This window comes from Lepidothrix coronata, unplaced genomic scaffold (genome assembly GCF_001604755.1).
Source record: "Lepidothrix coronata isolate B3197 unplaced genomic scaffold, Lepidothrix_coronata-1.0 Scaffold321, whole genome shotgun sequence".
Classification (NCBI taxonomy): domain Eukaryota; kingdom Metazoa; phylum Chordata; class Aves; order Passeriformes; family Pipridae; genus Lepidothrix; species Lepidothrix coronata.
In genome coordinates this window covers 368,193-385,918 of record NW_016690501.1, presented here as the reverse complement: position 1 = coordinate 385,918, position 17,726 = coordinate 368,193, and the positions used below count along the sequence as shown (strand labels likewise).

Below are 17,726 nucleotides of genomic sequence, written 5' to 3'. Positions count from 1 at the left end.
CATTCTCCACTGTTAGATATATAGTGGAGAATTATTTACAGAACTCTGATTTCTTGTCACTTTTTTTTTCTTGTCGAAATTTGCAGCACCTGTTTGCATCTGAGCAGAGGGAGGAAATTATCAAGAGTGCAATAGAGCATGCTGGCAACTTCATAGGTATCTCTCTGCGAATAAGGAAAGATTCCCTAGAATTTGAGCAGTACTTGAATCTTCGCTTTGGAAAATACAGCAATGATGAATCTATAACATCTTTAGCAGAGTTTGTTGTTCAAAAAATAACACCTAGACACTTGGTAAGGGCATCAGACTTGAACGTATTTGGTTCCTCTAAGATGCTAAGTATTCTCTTTCCTAACATGCCTCTTTTGTTTTATAAGGAACCTGTGAAAAGGGTGCTAGCTCTTACGGAAGCTTGCTTAGTTGAGCGGGATCCAGCTACCTATAACATTGCGACTTTGAAACCTTTAGGCGAGGTAAGAGGCATCCTTTTGCAATGCCACTTCTTCAAATAGAAGCACTAAAAGATAAGCATTTGTTAGTATATGTAAGACAGACTTAATTTGTAGACTCGCTAAATAACAGTGCTTCATGAATGTGATTCTTGTCCCGTATTTTCAGGTATTTGCAATAGTATGTGACTGTGAAAACCCACAGCTTTTCACCATTGAATTTATCAAAGGACAAATTCGGAAGTACTCTTCAACAGAAAGGTAACTGGAGCTCCTGTGGGTTATAAATTCAAATGGAAGTTGCCACTGTAGTGCTTCTAGTTTCTCAGCTTCCATGAACTCTGACCCTTGGAGGTGTTAACTCAAAGCCTTCCTATTCTAGCAGTCTGCCACTTACAAATGAAGATTTGTTACAGGAACTAAATCTCTCCCATTTACCTTCCTTCCAACTTTGAGCAAATCTGTCCAGAAGTTTTCTGATAAACATGGAAGGGTGTTGGATGGTTAGATACAGCCTGTTTCTCCTAAGCAGTATTGTTCTGTGTATGCTGTACTTGGATAAGGAGTATATCTGAGACAAGGAAAGAAAGCACAGTTCAAGTGATACAGAAATGTGAAGGCTGTGAACCCTTTGAGCTCTCTGTTTGAGACAGTCTTAGTTGATTCTATTTAAAACAACCAACAGCATAGTCCCTGAATGCACTTGCAGTTGTAATACAGTCTAATCCTGCTAAGTGAGGTTTTGCAGAAAGCACAGGGATGAATTGGCTCACAACATGTGTAACTCATTAACAGATAATCTAGAATTGATCCCATTAGTGAAAGGCTGCAGCTGGCTATACTGGATGCAAGTCAGCTCTCTTCTTACAGTGAATAAAGGAACACTTGAAAGTTAGTGGCTTCTTCCACAGGTGTAGCTGTTGGCACTAGTGTTAGTAAGAGATTCCAAGTATTGCTGCCTTTCATTCTATGTTTGAATATTTTTTTCCCATTTTTCCTATAACTTGGTTCTTTGGCATCATTTCTCTGATATAAATTGTATTTGTGTGTCTTTGTCCCAACCCAGAGATTCTCTCCTGGCTAGCTTGTTGGATGGAGTGAGAGCTTCTGGTAATAGAGATGTCTGTGTGAAAATGACCTCCACACACAAAGGCCAGCGTTGGGGATTACTCAGTATGCCTGTAGACGAAGAAGTAGAAAGCCTTCATCTGAGGTTTTTGGCTGCTCCTCCAAGTAAGCTAATGCTTCTTATATGGGTTTATAGTGCTCTTTAAAGCATCCAGATATTTAGTCAGGTACTGTGCACTTAACTGTTGTTATGTCTTCTTACAGATGGTAACTTTGCAGATGCTGTATTCAGGTTCAATGCTAACATTTCCTACAGTGGGGTGCTACATGCAGTTACACAAGATGTAAGAATAAATCCTCTACTCATCATTTTAAGATGTTGTTAATGCATAAAGAAATAAATGATTGTTATTTTTTTAACCAGGGTCTGTTCTCAGAAAACAAGGAGAAACTCATTAATAATGCCATAACAGCATTGCTCTCCCAAGAAGGAGATATTGCAGCATCTAATGCAGAGCTTGAAAGCCAATTCCAAGCAGTAAGACGACTAGTGGCTTCAAAAGCAGGCTTCCTTGCCTTTACTCAGCTTCCAAAGTAAGTGATAAGTCTCTTCAAGCTTGGAAGTAGTAGGTGAAAAGTTCTTGAGCTTTTGTTAATAACTTATCTCTAAAACTGAGAAATGGAGTTAGGACTCACTTCTGAAAAAGACTGTAAGACTCTGTACACAATTGCATTCAGTAGTGCGAGTCTGTCACCAGGCTTTAATGCAAATTGAGAATCCCAAGTAATCATTAGCAAGTAAAACTGATTCTTCCTTTGATGAATACTCTGTCTTGAGTCAAATATGGTTTAATGTTTTTCCGAGTGGTAAAACTTCTAAAATGTACCTTCATCTGTCCTTGAAATAGGCAGTTCTTAGTTCTTGAAGTATGTTGATGTTATTGCTATCCTCAGTTCAACACAAGCTAAGATGGTGTTAGGAAGCTGTTTGCTTCTGCAGTAAGTACAGGCTGCTTGGAGCTTGTGTCTTAATTAAATAGCATAAGAAAGCAGAAAAACTGTCTGTTCTGAAAATGAAAAATTCTTGGAAATATTTTTGACTAGGGACTATGGAACAACTGAATGATGTGAAGAGTACAAAAGCACTTAGTGTGAGACCTTTATTAAGTTCTGTTTCTCTGTAAATAGTATCCTGTAACTACAGAAATATGTCTCTATTTTGGTGAAAGTGCTTGGCATATTGTTAATACTGTAGTAACTACTAAAGTTTTCCTATCAAGGAATCTCAAATTTATGAAAATACAAAGGTACTGACTTGCTGAATGCAATGGGAATAGGCCCCTTTTGGTCACCGACTACACTTTTTATCTAAAATTAAGATTGCTATTTCCTTTCTAATCTTGGTGGTTTTTCTTTTCTCTCAAAAGATTTCGAGAACGATTAGGAGTGAAGGTTGTGAAAGCCCTCAAAAGGAACAATGATGGTGTAACCCACGCTGCTATTGACATGCTTTGTGCTCTTATGTGTGTAAGTATTAAATTTCAGATTCTTTCACTTCAGGCTACTGAAAGATGTAGAAATAGGGACTGCCCTTCAACCTCCAGCGTGTTCAGACACGAAGTAACTTGTTGTACAGTGGTTTCCTGCTGAACTTGAAGTAGGATGTGCTTTTTATGTTCAGAGGTGGCTTTTGGATTACAGCTGTTAAAAACTGAGGGTTGAAATGTGACTGCATATAAATAATTTTTTTTTATAGCCCATGCATGATGACTATGACTTGAGGCAGGAGCAGTTGAACAAAGCTTCCCTTCTTTCTTCAAAGAAGTTCCTAGAAAATCTACTAGAGAAATTCAATTCCCATGTGGTAAGTCAAATATTGAATACAGGTAGCTTCTTAAAGTGCTTTTTCTAATTACTATGAAAATGTTTTTGTCGTACTTGGATGTATCTTTGAATGCATTTGCACCTGCAGTTGAAGTGCAGAAAATACAGATGTGTCTGGCTCTGAAGTTTGTATCTAATTATGTTTGGATCTTGACAGGTTAGAATGTAGCTGTCTGTGCTGCAGAACTTTAATGTCCTGCAACAAATGTTTGCATGTTTAGTATGGAAGCTGGTTGTTTCTTTTAATTAAAAGGATAGTGTAAACTCAGATTTGTGGGATTCAACTAGAAAAAGTAGTTTGTAGCACACCATTATACGAGTCATGAGTGTCTGACATGCTATACCAGGGTATTGCCATACTCAGAGTAATGGAATATTCTAAACTTGTAGTTTTTGTTTGCAGCCTATTTCATAGTACAACAGGGAAGAGCATCTTCAGCATCATGAATACTCTTGGACAGGGGAGAAATGCTGTATCTGTATTACATACCTGTCTTCCTAATTTCAGGATCATGGGACAGGTGCCCTAGTAATTAGTTCACTTCTGGACTTCCTGACATTTGCCCTATGTGCTCCATATAGTGAGACTACTGAGGGGCAGCAGTTTGACATGTTGTTGGAAATGGTGGCATCTAATGGAAGAACACTATTTAAGCTCTTTCAGGTAAGACTTTTTTACTATTATTATAAACTTTAGGTAGTCAGTGAACGCAAAGTTTTTCTTGTTCTTCCGAAAGACGGATTTGTTTACTGTTCAGCGGGTTAATGTCCCTAAACCTTTTCTACCTTGGCAAATTTTTTAATGACGTATTGCTGCCTTCAGATATCAGATTGGGGTGGTTATTTTATAGTAAATGATATGCCAAATCATTGTAGAATAGACTGTCTAAGACTGGTTTCTAAAAACACTTTAAAATACCAGTTAAACATTAAGCTAATTCAGCAGACGCACAGATCTTCCTCTCTTTGGAGTATCTTCTGCCATTTTGTTTTTCTCTCAGTAAATGAGTTAAGAGTTAAAAAACAAGACTAACATCCTCTTCAGTAGTAAACCTGTAAGAATTCTAGGATTATTAGCTAAAATGTCATGCCTTTTTGCTGTAAAAGCAGTATGCTCTTCTGCTTTTTGGTTAGTGTCAGCTTGTGTCAGACAGTTTCCTCAGTGTTATTGCAGCTTCTGTGATATATACTACTGTTCAGTTCTGCAAAATCTGTCTGGGAGTTGCATGAGAGATTCTTGTTTAAAGGTTTAGGGTAGGAGCTCTTCTTGAGGCAAGCTTTTACAAAACTGAAAAACTAACTTTTATCCAGAATTGGAGGTAGACCAGCCATGTAGATGAGTGAAGGAAACTGAATCACGGATGATCTAATCTTCCGTTTTTGCGCTTGAATAATTATTTTGTCAACATTCTGTTTTAGCACCCTTCCATGGCAATTGTGAAAGGAGCAGGTTTGGTAATGAAGGCAATAATAGAGGTGAGATTTTATCAATGTTAGCTGGGATAGCATGCTAAATATGTATTGTCTATTTTGGAAGTGCAATTGCTTACCAGTAAAAGTTGGTTATATTAGCTTGTCAAGATAGGGAGTGGGGAGGGGGAAGTGGGAAATCAAGAAACAGAACACCTGTTTAATTGTGAGTGGTTTAATATAGCAACTTGCTTTATGTTACGTTTGGGGTTTGGAAAGCATGTGAGTTGGGTCATAAGGTGTAGTGCCTTGCATGTTTTCATACTGCAGTCGAGATTTGGCTGTTAATGTTGTATTAGCTCACATACCTCAGAGCCACCAGACTTGTCCTGCATGTTAGAGGGTGTCTCCAGGAGGAGAGGCCATATTTTCTGGGATGCATTGCCAGATGGAATGGGACTGGGATTAGCAGGCAGTAGTGTCCCAGAGCAGACTAGTGGTGTCAGCCTCTGTTCTTGCTTCGGCTTTGTTAATTTCCATACCACATAATGTATGGACCCAGTCCATACTTCTGAAGGGCTGCTCGTGATTGTTGCAGGGTGACCTTGCTAACTGACTCTTGACACTTCCTGTGTTGAAATTCAGGGCTTAAGTTAGTGCCTCATTGTATCACAATGGCTTATGCATCTGAAATCCATCTAATACTTTCTTGGAATGGAAGTGAATGAACACTTGACATAGAGGTATTATAAATCTGCAAGTTTCCATTGATATGCCTGACAACGATAGCTAAAAGTTGCTCTGCTGTTTATTGAAAGTCCTATCACTTGAATTATAGTGGGACTTAGACAAATAAAAATGCTGCAAAAGGTTTTTCTTATTCATTGCAACTAATGTGTCTTGACTGAGTGACAGTCTTATCCAGGTGGCTGTCTAAACTGAACAGCACCCATTAATCTTAAATGGTTACTGTTGACAAGAGTCAAGCAACAAGCAATTATATGTGGCTCTTACTTTCTGTTTAACCCTAATTTACTATTGCAGTGTGGAAATGTTACTTGTACTACCAACCTCCTGATCTATGACGGGAAACATGCATCTTACCCTTTTCAGTGACTGTCCTCATAGATGTATCTATCAATTATCTGGTCCATGGCTTTACTACAGCTTTGAGCAGTTGCTATGGAGAACTTCCACTTAAAAAAATCATACTCTAGCTTCTGTTTTTTTGATATTAGTTGGTATAATTGATGGTCAAGAAGGCCTTGGAACTGTAGACTAGGATAAAAGCAGCTTAACAAAGGTTCTTTCTTTAGTAATCATCTTGCCCTGTTTCCAAAGGAAGGAGACAAAGAGATTGCTACCAAAATGCAAGATCTTGCCCTCAGTGAAGGTGCCTTACCTCGTCACTTGCACACTGCTATGTTTACAATAAGCACAGATCAGAGGATGCTTACAAATAGGTATGTCTGTCTCACTTGATATATTATGTTTTAAAAAAACTAAGTAATGGCCTAGCTAACATTAGAAGCACTGGGAGGCGAGGGAAGAAAACTTTCAGGTTTTTAGGAGAGTATTTTCCTCAGAATCTGGTTATGTTTAGAGCAAGCTTCAGCTGAGACTGCAGCTACTTAATAAACCCTTGATTATTTTTTGGCCAAAGTGGACTTGGGTTGGTTACTCGTTAAAGGTTCAAGTTTTGATTTATTTTTTACTTTTTTTAAATGAAGAGATTCAGGGAAAGAAAAGACAAGTAGAATGTTTGGAACTTCTAAAAAGTTTCAGCTTTATAAAAGCTGGTGTGCACATCTCAGACATCTTGCATGCAGGTAGGGTTACCCATCCTATCTGGGAGAGAAGTCTCCTCAGGGAAATCATTCCCTGAATCAAACAGTCAGTAGAACTTCTGAGCATGAGCTCTGAGAGTATGCTAGGGAGGATGAGTGATGATTTAATTGTTTCCACCCAAATACAAGATTACTGAAGCTTTAGCAGTGCATTCCTGACATGCTTAGAGTTGCTAGGGAATGTAGGGACAAGTGGAACTTAATGCCACTGTATGTCAGGCAGGAAAGAGTGAAACCATCTGTCTTACTAGTCCTGTTTGGTGCAACTGCTTACGGTTTGCTCATAAGCAATGCTTTGGTTCAGTGCAATAGAACCCTAGTGACAAATGTTGGCAGAAAGTGCCATTTGGCATAGAAGGCAGGCTCCCAGAAAGGCTCTTCTAGCCAATAACTGGTATTAAGAACTTTAGGTAGAGCAAGTAGTGGTTCTTGATGGTTTCTAGACTCTTAACTTTAGCTGTAACTTAAGGTTGGCTGGATAAATTTACACTTGATTATTAGATGTTTCTGCTCTATTGCTCAAGTGTTCTTTGAGGTCTAGATCAGAAAGCATGTGCTGCTACTGTTCCACTAACTTCACTGAAACTTCTAAAGGCCACACTTTAAAAGCATGCCAAGCATATACTTGAACAATATAATGCTTTGTACTCTTACTCACTCAAGAGCACGAAGCTCTTCCTCATCTTCATTTCATCAGCATGGTAAGGGTGACAGTTTAGTGGTTTAAAAATCTGTTAAAATACTAACTTGCAGCTTCTTAATTTCAATGGCTTTTTCAGGCAGTTAAGTAGACATTTGGTTGGCCTCTGGACAGCTGAGAACAAAACTGCTATGAACTTGTTGAAACGTATTTTGGTGAGTAAAAATGGGATATGGAGTAATGAAAGAATAAAATCTGAGAGCCAGTGGTATCAAAAAACTTAGGGCAGTCTATATAGTAAGCAGATCCCCTTTCCCCTTCAAGGGGGTAGTCTTACGGGGGAGACCAGCAGTCTGGCATCTGATATGTAAAGGATATTGATGTCTAGTTCAAAGCATATCGGACTCTAAAAGTCTTCTGTTACTTTCTTGCTGCTTTTTAAAATAGTGTATGACACAAAACTTAAAAATAAGGTGTCTGACTTCTTTTTCTTTATTAAAAGTACAAAAATGTGGGAGACATTGTAAACATATCTCTAATGCATATAGTGTTAATAATAAATTAAGGCAAGAGTTCTGTTTATGCTTTCGTGCCTGTCCAACTTTGTTTACTTGTAACATGGATAAATTTGTTTTTTGGTAGTTATGTTCTTAAACCTTTACAGCCTCCTAAAAGGTTCTTGCTAAAATTACTTCAGTAAGTACTTAAGTTACTTCTGCCTCTTACTACTCTTCATCTTAGGCTAGAAATGGGTTCCAGGGAGAACATAAAGTATGCAAAGTGAAGTTAGTTCAAAGAATAGTGTTGTAATCTGGGAAATTACTAACTTTTAGTTTCAAAATAGCAGTTCCTTCATTTTTGGCAGTGCAAACTGTCCTGATCTTGGTTACTCTCTTAGGGAAAGGTTAGTCAAATAGGACTGTCTCATCTCTAATGTTACATATAACATTTAGTCCATATTAGAGGATATGGATGGATTCTACTGTTATTCATTCCCCTCAGTATTGCTGTGGGATCAATTCTTCTTCCTGCATTCTTTAGCTGCATTTAGTGCTGCTTTAAGAAACAGGATGTAGGCCTCTGTTGAATGATTCTGTTGAGGATGGTGACATATTACTAATAAGAGCAAAAAAATGCTGTAGATTTACATACTTGCTTCAGAGTAGTATATAAATTCTGTTTTGAAATCTTTAATTTAAAGAAATAATCTTGTTGCCTAATGCGATGATTGCTGTTCATTAGCCACATGTGTGTTTACACTGTTTTTAAATGTTTTTAGCCACCAGGTTTGCTGGCGTACCTTGACAGCGCTGATCCTGTTCCTGAAAAAGATGCTGATAGGATGCATGTTAGAGATAACTTAAAAATTGCAACTGTAAGTAAATGTAGTTGTCTTACCTATGCCATATGTAGATTACAGTCTTAGTGACTCTAATACAGACACTTTGACTGTTGCATTGACCTGCATCAAAGATGTTGATAAACCCACAGCTGTAAGTAATTAATTGTTTTATTCTGCAGGATCAGTACGGCAAGTTTAATAAAGTGCCAGAGTGGCAGAGACTGGCTGGAAAAGCTGCAAAGGAAGTTGAAAAATTTGCCAAAGAGAAAGTGGATCTAGTCTTGATGCACTGGAGGGATCGAATGGGCATAGCTCAGAAAGAGGTAAAAGTATTTGAAACTATTTGTTACAGTAACTTGATTGAGTGTGGAGAGGAACACACACTCAGCTGGTGAACAAAACTCTCTGCCTCATTACTCTTCATCTTAGGTTAGAAATGGGTTCCAGGGAGAACATAAAGCATGCAAATTGATTCCTTCAGGATATGTATTAAGCTTTAGCTAACCTTATCAAACTAAAATGCAGCCTATGTGCATTTCTTCTAAGATAACTATACAGAAGAGGAAATTCCTTGAAACGTGGCAAAATTGTACATTTAAAAGAAACTCTGAATATTCTTTGCATTCAGAATTATGTACTTTGTTACTGATATTTTAATTACGGAACCTGCTTAAAGAATCATAAACTCGTAGAATGGCCTGGCTTGGAAAAGACCTTAAGAATCGTCTAGTTCCAACCCTCCTCCTGTGGAAAGGGACACCAGGTTAGGATTCCCTTGGCTATAGGTATCACAGTGCTTAAATGGCAACACAAGACTGTACGTAAAGTCACAGTTAAGACAGAAGTGATAAGTAACTGTTTTGATCTGATATTATAAGAGGAGAGCTTATAACTGCTTGACTTCTTACTGTTGGTCTTCTTTTTCCTTGAGTTTTATTGCTGTGTTCTATATGACAAACTGTGAATTATGAGATATTTCCCTTAACTTTCTTTATTATCTTGATTAAGCTTGTTTTTATGCATTCTGGAAATGAAATAATCTATTGTATATGCAAGGAAGGCTGAAAAGCACAATGCCTGTCTTTTGTATATAATCTGATGTAACAATAAGCTTTAAGTTAGGGAAACCTTAACTTGGTAAAATCTAGCTGAAGTTTGATGCAGACTGTGGTGCACAATTTTGACAGGTAATATTTATGGAATAATGCTGAACTAGGTTCAAAACAGGAGAAATGGAGAAATGTGAAAAACAGTGGTGAAAGATCAAATTACGCTTTGAACATCTTGTCTAGATACTGAGTTTAAACAATCGTTTTTCTATGTGTAGTTCTGAGTTGTATCATTTCAAGTTAAACATGGGCAAGTGTAGCTTGGAAAAGGTAGCAGCAAGTTTGATGTTACCACTTTAAATTACTTTAGTGGCTGTGGCTTGTTAAATGTACTTTTTCTTTTTCTTCCAACTTTTCATCACAATCAGGACAGAAACAATATGGTGAGTCTGTATGTCTCTGCCACTTGTGTGGATTCTGTTGCTTGGACCTTCTACTTGCATGTGGTACCTCATGTAGAGTATAACATTGATTTCATGCTTCATCAAAATAGGGAACCTGACCAAGTCAGGTTTGCATTTTATTTCTGTGACTTGCTCTAGTTACTTCCTTTCAAGAGCAAAACATTCTTCTTGTGAGTTTTCCTTTCAATCAGCTTTGGAGCTGATGAATGCTTACGGTGATGAGAACTAAGCTTTTCTCAGGGATAACTTGCTTCTAAACAAATGATTTGTTAAACAGCTGAAAGTTTCTCTGGCATGACTTAACCTGGTGTAAATAACACTTGTGAAAGTCTGTTGCTACTACTTATTAGAAAAGGAGACATTATTAATGAGGATTAACTTAGTGTGGCTTTTGAAGGAGTGTAAAAAACCCAGCTTTCTATTTTAAAAGAGGAAAATGTGGAGTATGTGCTTCTACTAACTTGTTAAATTTGGTTCTTTTGCAGAACATGATTCAAAAGCCAGTGATATTAAGGAAACGACGCCAGAGAATAAAAATAGAGGCAAACTGGGATCTCTTCTATTACAGGTGAAAATACTCAAGTTAATATGATGGTCTCAGGTACAAGTTATTAGCTGGCTGGATATTTTTGTTAGTATCTTCTAAGTTGCTGTGACTTTCCCAATATCTGCCTTCCTTGAAGCAGTGCAAGTGTTTTGTAACAGCTACTTATTAAAAAAAAAAAAAATCCTAAGCTATACTTAAGGATTTAGCTTCTGTTTAGGAAAGAGAGGAATTTAGAAAGCTTTTCAAATGTTATCAAACTACATCATTTTTTCCCTTGAGCCAAAAGGTAGAGTAAATAACAAAGTGCAGGTGTGGATCTAAATGATGTTGAAAGCCAAGCAAAATAGCACTGGAAAGCATTGTAGTTTGTTGGTGCTTCAACCTGTAAGCTACTCAAGATGTTTTAACTTTAATTGGAACAAAGATGAGTTTAAGGCAGGGAAAGAGAAAGCAGCACATGGATACTGAATTTCAAATAGTGCCACAGGTCCTAAATGCAGCTTGCTTACCTGTGAGCTCGTACAGGTGTCAGAGTTTACAAGGGAGGGGCTTCCATCTGAAAAGATATATCACTTTGGCTAGGGATGTTGTGTTTTTTAAGTGTGCTAATAAATCTTGACTGTTCAACAAACTATGAAAGCAAGCTTGGGGAAATTCCATAAACTTAACTATTCCATTCAGTGAATGATGTTTCTAAATGTCAAATATAGTGTTGCATGAAAGAACTTGGGTATTAAGTTCTCCTAAACCTTGGGTATTAAAGTGCTATTCTCAGTCTCTGGTTCCAAAAGCTGTTCTGTAACTGCTACTGAAGAATGTCTACTGATTATCTTGTGACACTTGAGGCATCGACTTCTATTTGCTTATATGAACTACTTGGTTTTTGTTGGTTTAAAATGCAATTGGTATGTGCATCTCTGCTGCCCTGTTCACTTGTAGCCCTTACTGACAGATATGGTCGATAGCTGACATGTCTCCTGGTCAGCAACTATATGCAGATAACAAACTGAGCCCAAAGAGATGACACAGGTGTGCTTCAGTCTAGACTGGCCTATGTGACCATGAAAACACTCTAGAAGTGAGTGACCATAATTACTGTAACAAACCTGAGACCACTGCTCTGTGCCTTGTAATTAAGGTCCATAGATGCTAGTGATCTTCCCTGCCCTGCTGACTGAGTCTTTTCTACCTTTCAGATGATGTTTTTAGGGGTTTAAACTATGTAACTTCTTTTTTAGATTTCTTCAGGATCATGCTAGATCAAACTTGATCTGGAACTTCAAAACACGGGAAGAACTGAGAGATACTCTTGAGTCTGAGATGAGAGCATTTAATATTGACAGAGAACTTGGTAGTGCTAATGTTATCTCATGGAACCATCAGGAGTTTGAGGTATATGATCTACTGTAGGACAAACTGCGTATGTAAAATATGTCTACTTAAAATGTCACTTCTCTATCTAATTACATGAGTGAATCTTGTATTGATGATCCCTGACTGCAAGCTAGGATTCTTTTGGGGTTATGGAATAAACTGCTAAGTCTTGAGTCTGTGAACAGGTACTGTTGTCCAGTACACTCTGCAAAACTGAAACCTCTTCAGACTGACAAGTGATACTGTAGAGATGAAACATTGATCAGAACCCTCAATGTAGTCCTGCATTAAGAGAAGAGTTGGTGTTACATTGTTGTCCAGATAAGTCATACTTGGTTTTGAATGTGCTCCATCAGACTTGTTTTGGGTAGTTTCAGAAATCACTTCTTCCTGATGGCAAGTTTCTTGTCTATATTTCCTTCATGTCTCAGTGAACTGAAGTCTGTTAAATACTGTGTTGCCAAATCATGAATAGGTTATGGGACTAAAACCATGCTGCACTGTAAATTATAGATTAAGGGTACTCTGCTCACATTCTGGGAACAGCAGTATCTGAAGTCAAAATAAAAAATAGTTCTATCATACAACTACAGGTTCCTTCTTACCTTGATGCAGTAAATAGCAAAGTACAGGTTTGGATTGGTATTTCATGCACTGGCTTTTATCTTTTAAAGTTTCCATCAGGTATAGGTCAGGCACAGGACTTCTGGGTGTCACAGTGTTTGCTATCCCAAATCTTTAGCAGTGTTAACTGGGGCAGAATTGAAAGTATAGATTTAAAACTTAGTAATACAGACTTCCCACCTGCACTCTGCACTCCTGTGTGGCTTATGCTACTGGAATGTATCACTAGCATTCTTGCAGCTACAGCCCAGGACACTTTGGTGTTGGATTTAAGGGGCTTCTGTAACATGATCTTTGAACAGCTGCTGTCTCAGAGATTTGCTTTTAAATGTTTTAAATGAATACTTTATTGGGCTATGCTGTAAGTATTTGAACTGCATAGTGGTGAAAAGGGGTTCCCTATCAGCTGTGGAACCTGTCACTTTGCCAAGGGGGGATGGTGGCTTGAGACTGCTCTGAAAGTGTACTAGTTAGCAGGATATCTTTATATCACATGCTGTGGTCAAATCTGTAGATAACTTTGTGGCCTCATGACAGTAGCCTGCAAACTATAGATAAGAAAAACTGCTGTAGAGAGTGGCTTTTGTGGCATGTTAGAGGTACCTCTAATTGAAGTGCTTACCTAATGCTTTAAACCACTGAGCATTGAGGCATATGATTAAATTTAATGTAGTTGCTCTGAAGTTAGTGATGGCTCTGATTGTGCAATTTTTCTTCAGCTTCTTGATGTGTGTTCTGATGCCTCTAGGCTTTTATTAGCCAGCACAATAGCAAGTATAACTAATAATTAGGTCATGCTTGTGTTTCATACTTGTAGTAACATGGAGTGAAATACCTTGCAATGGAATAACTACTTATTAAAACTTGAGTCACTGAAATGTATCATGTATTATCCAAGTTTAGTTAATAAAGCCAACTGATACTAGAAGCAAGTTACTTAGAGGCTGGAAACTGGGACTTCAGTAAGATGAGAAACTTCATTTATTCTGGGGAGTAGCATATTTGATAGGTGGCTTATATTTCATAGGTGTGTGTTTAACAGCAAACTAGCAGATTTCAGTTTTCCTCAGACTTAGGAGGGGTTGCTAACCTTGTTGAGTTTTTGGATGCAATCAAGTACAGTGTTGTTATGCAAGAAAAGCTTAATGAAGGAGAAATAATATGTATTGTTAAGTAATGTGTTCTGTGTTTACAGGTAAAATATGAGTGCCTTTCTGAGGAAATAAAAATAGGGGATTATTATTTAAGATTGCTACTGGAAGAAGATGAAACTGAAGAGAGTGGAGCAATCAAAAAATCGTGAGACATTATTAAAATCTTATTTAATTTCCAAGGTCTGTTTGTTTTCTTTACTAAAATCTCATCTCTTCTTTAGATACGAATTCTTCAATGAACTCTACCATCGCTTCTTGCTTACCCCGAAAGTGAATATGAAGTGCTTATGCCTGCAAGCATTGGCCATTGTCTATGGAAGATGTCATGAAGAAATAGGACCATTTTCTGATACTAAGTACATTGTTGGGATGTTAGAAAGGGTAAGAGTTATTTTAAATTACTGGATACAGTAGTTAACACACAGCTAGTCCAACATATGTTCAGATCCTTCAAGTTACTGTGAAACCTGAGTTTTGGGTTTACAGAATGTGAAACTGAGGCATGAATACTGTTTTCCATCCTGTCACCAGCTGTTCCTAGTATCTCCCCTTGTTTCAGTTGAAGTTTCACTTAAAAAACCTGCTGATCATAGAGCTATTTCTAACTAGTCTCTTCAGGGCCAACAAAATGCAGATATAACTTTGGCTTGCTTTTGAAAAATGCAGAAGCTTTTTAAGAGGAGAACATTGTTCCATGTCACATTGTTTCAAAGTACTGACTTTGAGTAGTAGCAACAGCCCCAGACCTAATGAAACTGTAGCCTTAGATGGGCACACATGATGGATTAGATTTTTAGTCTACTTTGCCTCTTAAATGTTTGTTATGTCTGACCACTGATTTGGCTTGCAAAAATACATTTCCATGCAGTCTACAGGAGTTCTTTGCTAGCATCAGTATGGGTTTTGGATATGGCTGTTGCAAGTGAAACTGAACTCTTGCTATTTTGCCTTGAGCCTTGATAACCTCACCAGGGATGTAATATCAAAGACCCTTTCTGTCTGCTGGCTGAAAGCATTCTCTTTTTCTTATTTTTGTTTTAACTGGCTCACTGGGAATCCAAACACTACCCGTTAGAACGCTTAGGTTTAACAGAATAGTGGGTTTGATCCAGAGCAACAACAGGGTTGGAGGGCAAGAAGGCCTTTGCTCCTCAGTGGCAGAAAGCTACATTTATTAGCTGTGCATGAAACTGGGCACTTTAAAGTCAGCAGTTTCATTCCAGGCATAAAAAAGAAATGTGGCTGTGCAGGTGCAACTGTGTTTGCTTTTCTAGTTTGTTCTGTGATACTGAATTGTTTTCTTCTGCTGCAACAGTGCACTGACAAGCTTGAGCGGGACAGACTGATACTGTTTCTCAACAAGCTGATCCTCAATAAGGTAAGGTGGACATGTACACTTAACAGTAGTTTATTGGTCTGTCAGCTGTATCAAGTGGTCTGAACTAGTCTTTCGGGGTTAACTTGAACAAAAATTCAAGTATTGAGGAAGCTTTAAAACAATTTTTATACAGCTTTCTGGGATGTGATAGTTGTTATTTACTGGTGAGAAAGCCAAAGGAAATGTGTAGATATTGTGGTAATTGTACCATTCTGGTCACTTTAGAGAATGATTTGAACTTTTCTCATGTTCACTTCTTACTTGAATAAAACTGTTCAGTACTTATAACAACTCTTATGTAGAAAATGCTTGTGGTAACTCAGTTCATTCATTAACAGAAAAATGTGAAGGACCTTATGGATTCAAATGGAATCAGAATCCTTGTGGATCTGCTTACTCTGGCACATCTTCATACAAGCAGAGCTACAGTCCCTTTGCAGGTATGTGGCCTTTGTTTCTTACTACTCATACGCTACTCTACTAAAAGGACAATTCTAAAAAAATAATGGTACTTCTCGCATTTACTGTAGAAATGTGATATTTACACTGTGAAGCTAATGCTATTCTTTTAAACATCATCTTTTAGAGCAATGTGATTGAGGCAGCACCTGATGCGAAGAGGGAGAGCGAGAAAGAATGGTACTTCGGCAATGCTGACAAGGAAAGGAGCGGGCCTTACAGCTTTCAAGAGGTACCTGTCAGCTTCAAACTCTCGACCTGACAAATTATTTCCATCCTGATGACTGGGTGTGTGTTTCAAACAGTGAGAGGGAGAACCATAAACAATCCTAAAGAAAATACTCCAAGTAACTCTTTGAGTAAGGATTGAAGCTAGATAAAAGGCTTGATGTTGTGCCAAGAATCACAGCCTGTTTGGTAAGGCTGCCTACGCTTCCATGCCTCAGTAATGTTGCAGCTAATCTGACAACTTTTACTTCATGATTCCATGACAGAGTTATAAACTCACTGGAATTTCATGCAACCACAGTAGCCTGCCATACAACAGCTGAAAGCTTGCCTTGAGTGTGAGTGTCTAGGAGCAAAGGTACCTCTGAATGCTGAATCAACTGAATTCATCTCTAATCTTGCAATAGATGCAGGAACTATGGAACAATGGAAAGCTGACTTCAAAAACACGGTGCTGGGCTCAAGGTATGGATGGCTGGCGACCATTACAGGTCATCCCTCAACTGAAGTGGTGCTTGCTTGCCAGTGGCCAGCCTGTGTTGAATGAGACTGACCTTGCCACACTTGTCCTCAACATGCTAATCACCATGTGTGGATATTTTCCCAGCAGGTAAACAGTAATTTTCAGCAGAAGTGGTTAACTTTATCTGGCAGATGTATGAATTCATAAATTTTATCTTTAAGCTTTTCTTAGAAAGTAGTACATTAAGGAACTGTATTAAAGAGCCTTTTACATAGTAGTGATTCTGTAGGCAAATAGAGAGTATGTAAATGAGACAGTATTAATATTGTGAAAGGGACTGCAAGAATGAATACAGAAGCTATGTGTATTTCTAATGCTCAGTGATGTACTCTTACAGACAAGCTCTCTTTTAACCTAAATGCATCTGCTTCGATGCAGGACACTAAACTTACCAAGTCTAACAACAGACTTTGAAGTTAACAATAAAAGACAATGAGTATGGTCTCAACAGCCTGATACTTATTCTTAATAAAATTGTTCATTCTTGAAAGAGAAAAGGCACATGTGTGCTTACTGCTGTACTACTTGATTTTTTTTTTAGGGATCAAGACAATGCTATCATAAGACCTCTGCCTAGAGTGAAAAGGCTGTTGTCAGATAGTACTTGCCTTCCTCATATCACTCAGGTAAGTAACTCTTCAGAAGTGTCCCTAAATGATCTAAAGTTTTACTTATGCTACCATCTTTGCTGTGTGAATACTGTAAGTGGGGGAAACACGTTAAGTCATGTCCTGCAGATCTCTGAAGAAGCAGCTGATTTCACAGGGTTTTGTTAGAAATTTCATGCCATTTCAGCCAATGTTTCATTAGGAAATATTTCCATCCTTGGAGATACTCAAAAGCCACCTGGACCTGGCCTTTGTCAACAAGCAACAGATGACCATGCTTTTGAGCAGAGGGGTTTGACAAGATGACCTCTAGAGGTCCCTCCCAACTTTAAATATTCTTTAATTCAAACTTCTTATTTTTAGGCTGAAGTATTCTTTAACTGAAATTCCTGCAGGTGGGTTGTCCCAGTACTGAATTAGTTAAAATTTCAGTTTTGGCTAAGTAACTTGCACTAGTTGCAGCTAATGTAAATGCTTGTGTTTTGATTTCAGCTATTACTGACTTTTGATCCTATCCTTGTGGAAAAAGTTGCTGTATTGTTGTTTCATGTCATGCAAGATAACCCTCAGTTACCTCGTTTTTATCTGAGTGGAGTGTTCTTCTTCATAATGATGTACACGGGTTCCAATGTACTTCCTATTGCAAGGTGAGGAAAAAGCATAACCAAAAGTACCTCT

At 38.0% G+C, this 17,726-nt stretch overlaps 1 protein-coding gene across 4 annotated transcripts in view; it reads left to right on the top strand.

Annotated features, from left to right (window-relative positions):
- Positions 1-17,726, top strand: part of DNAJC13 (DnaJ heat shock protein family (Hsp40) member C13) — a 56,163-nt gene that overhangs the window by 15,099 nt on the left and 23,338 nt on the right. For 3 of the 4 annotated variants that reach the window (XM_017838026.1, XM_017838024.1, XM_017838027.1), the window contains 25 exons: positions 87-293; positions 378-473; positions 619-710; positions 1,516-1,682; positions 1,782-1,861; positions 1,942-2,111; positions 2,945-3,044; positions 3,274-3,381; positions 3,910-4,065; positions 4,821-4,877; positions 6,153-6,274; positions 7,438-7,513; positions 8,578-8,673; positions 8,820-8,963; positions 10,118-10,132; positions 10,639-10,721; positions 11,939-12,092; positions 13,894-13,997; positions 14,074-14,233; positions 15,168-15,230; positions 15,569-15,670; positions 15,817-15,921; positions 16,325-16,527; positions 16,982-17,066; positions 17,541-17,695. In XM_017838026.1, coding sequence (XP_017693515.1) covers positions 87-293; positions 378-473; positions 619-710; positions 1,516-1,682; positions 1,782-1,861; positions 1,942-2,111; positions 2,945-3,044; positions 3,274-3,381; positions 3,910-4,065; positions 4,821-4,877; positions 6,153-6,274; positions 7,438-7,513; positions 8,578-8,673; positions 8,820-8,963; positions 10,118-10,132; positions 10,639-10,721; positions 11,939-12,092; positions 13,894-13,997; positions 14,074-14,233; positions 15,168-15,230; positions 15,569-15,670; positions 15,817-15,921; positions 16,325-16,527; positions 16,982-17,066; positions 17,541-17,695 — 2,900 coding nt within the window. The remainder of the gene's footprint in view (positions 1-86; positions 294-377; positions 474-618; positions 711-1,515; positions 1,683-1,781; positions 1,862-1,941; positions 2,112-2,944; positions 3,045-3,273; positions 3,382-3,909; positions 4,066-4,820; positions 4,878-6,152; positions 6,275-7,437; positions 7,514-8,577; positions 8,674-8,819; positions 8,964-10,117; positions 10,133-10,638; positions 10,722-11,938; positions 12,093-13,893; positions 13,998-14,073; positions 14,234-15,167; positions 15,231-15,568; positions 15,671-15,816; positions 15,922-16,324; positions 16,528-16,981; positions 17,067-17,540; positions 17,696-17,726) is intronic. The other variant, XM_017838025.1, reaches the window with a different exon arrangement.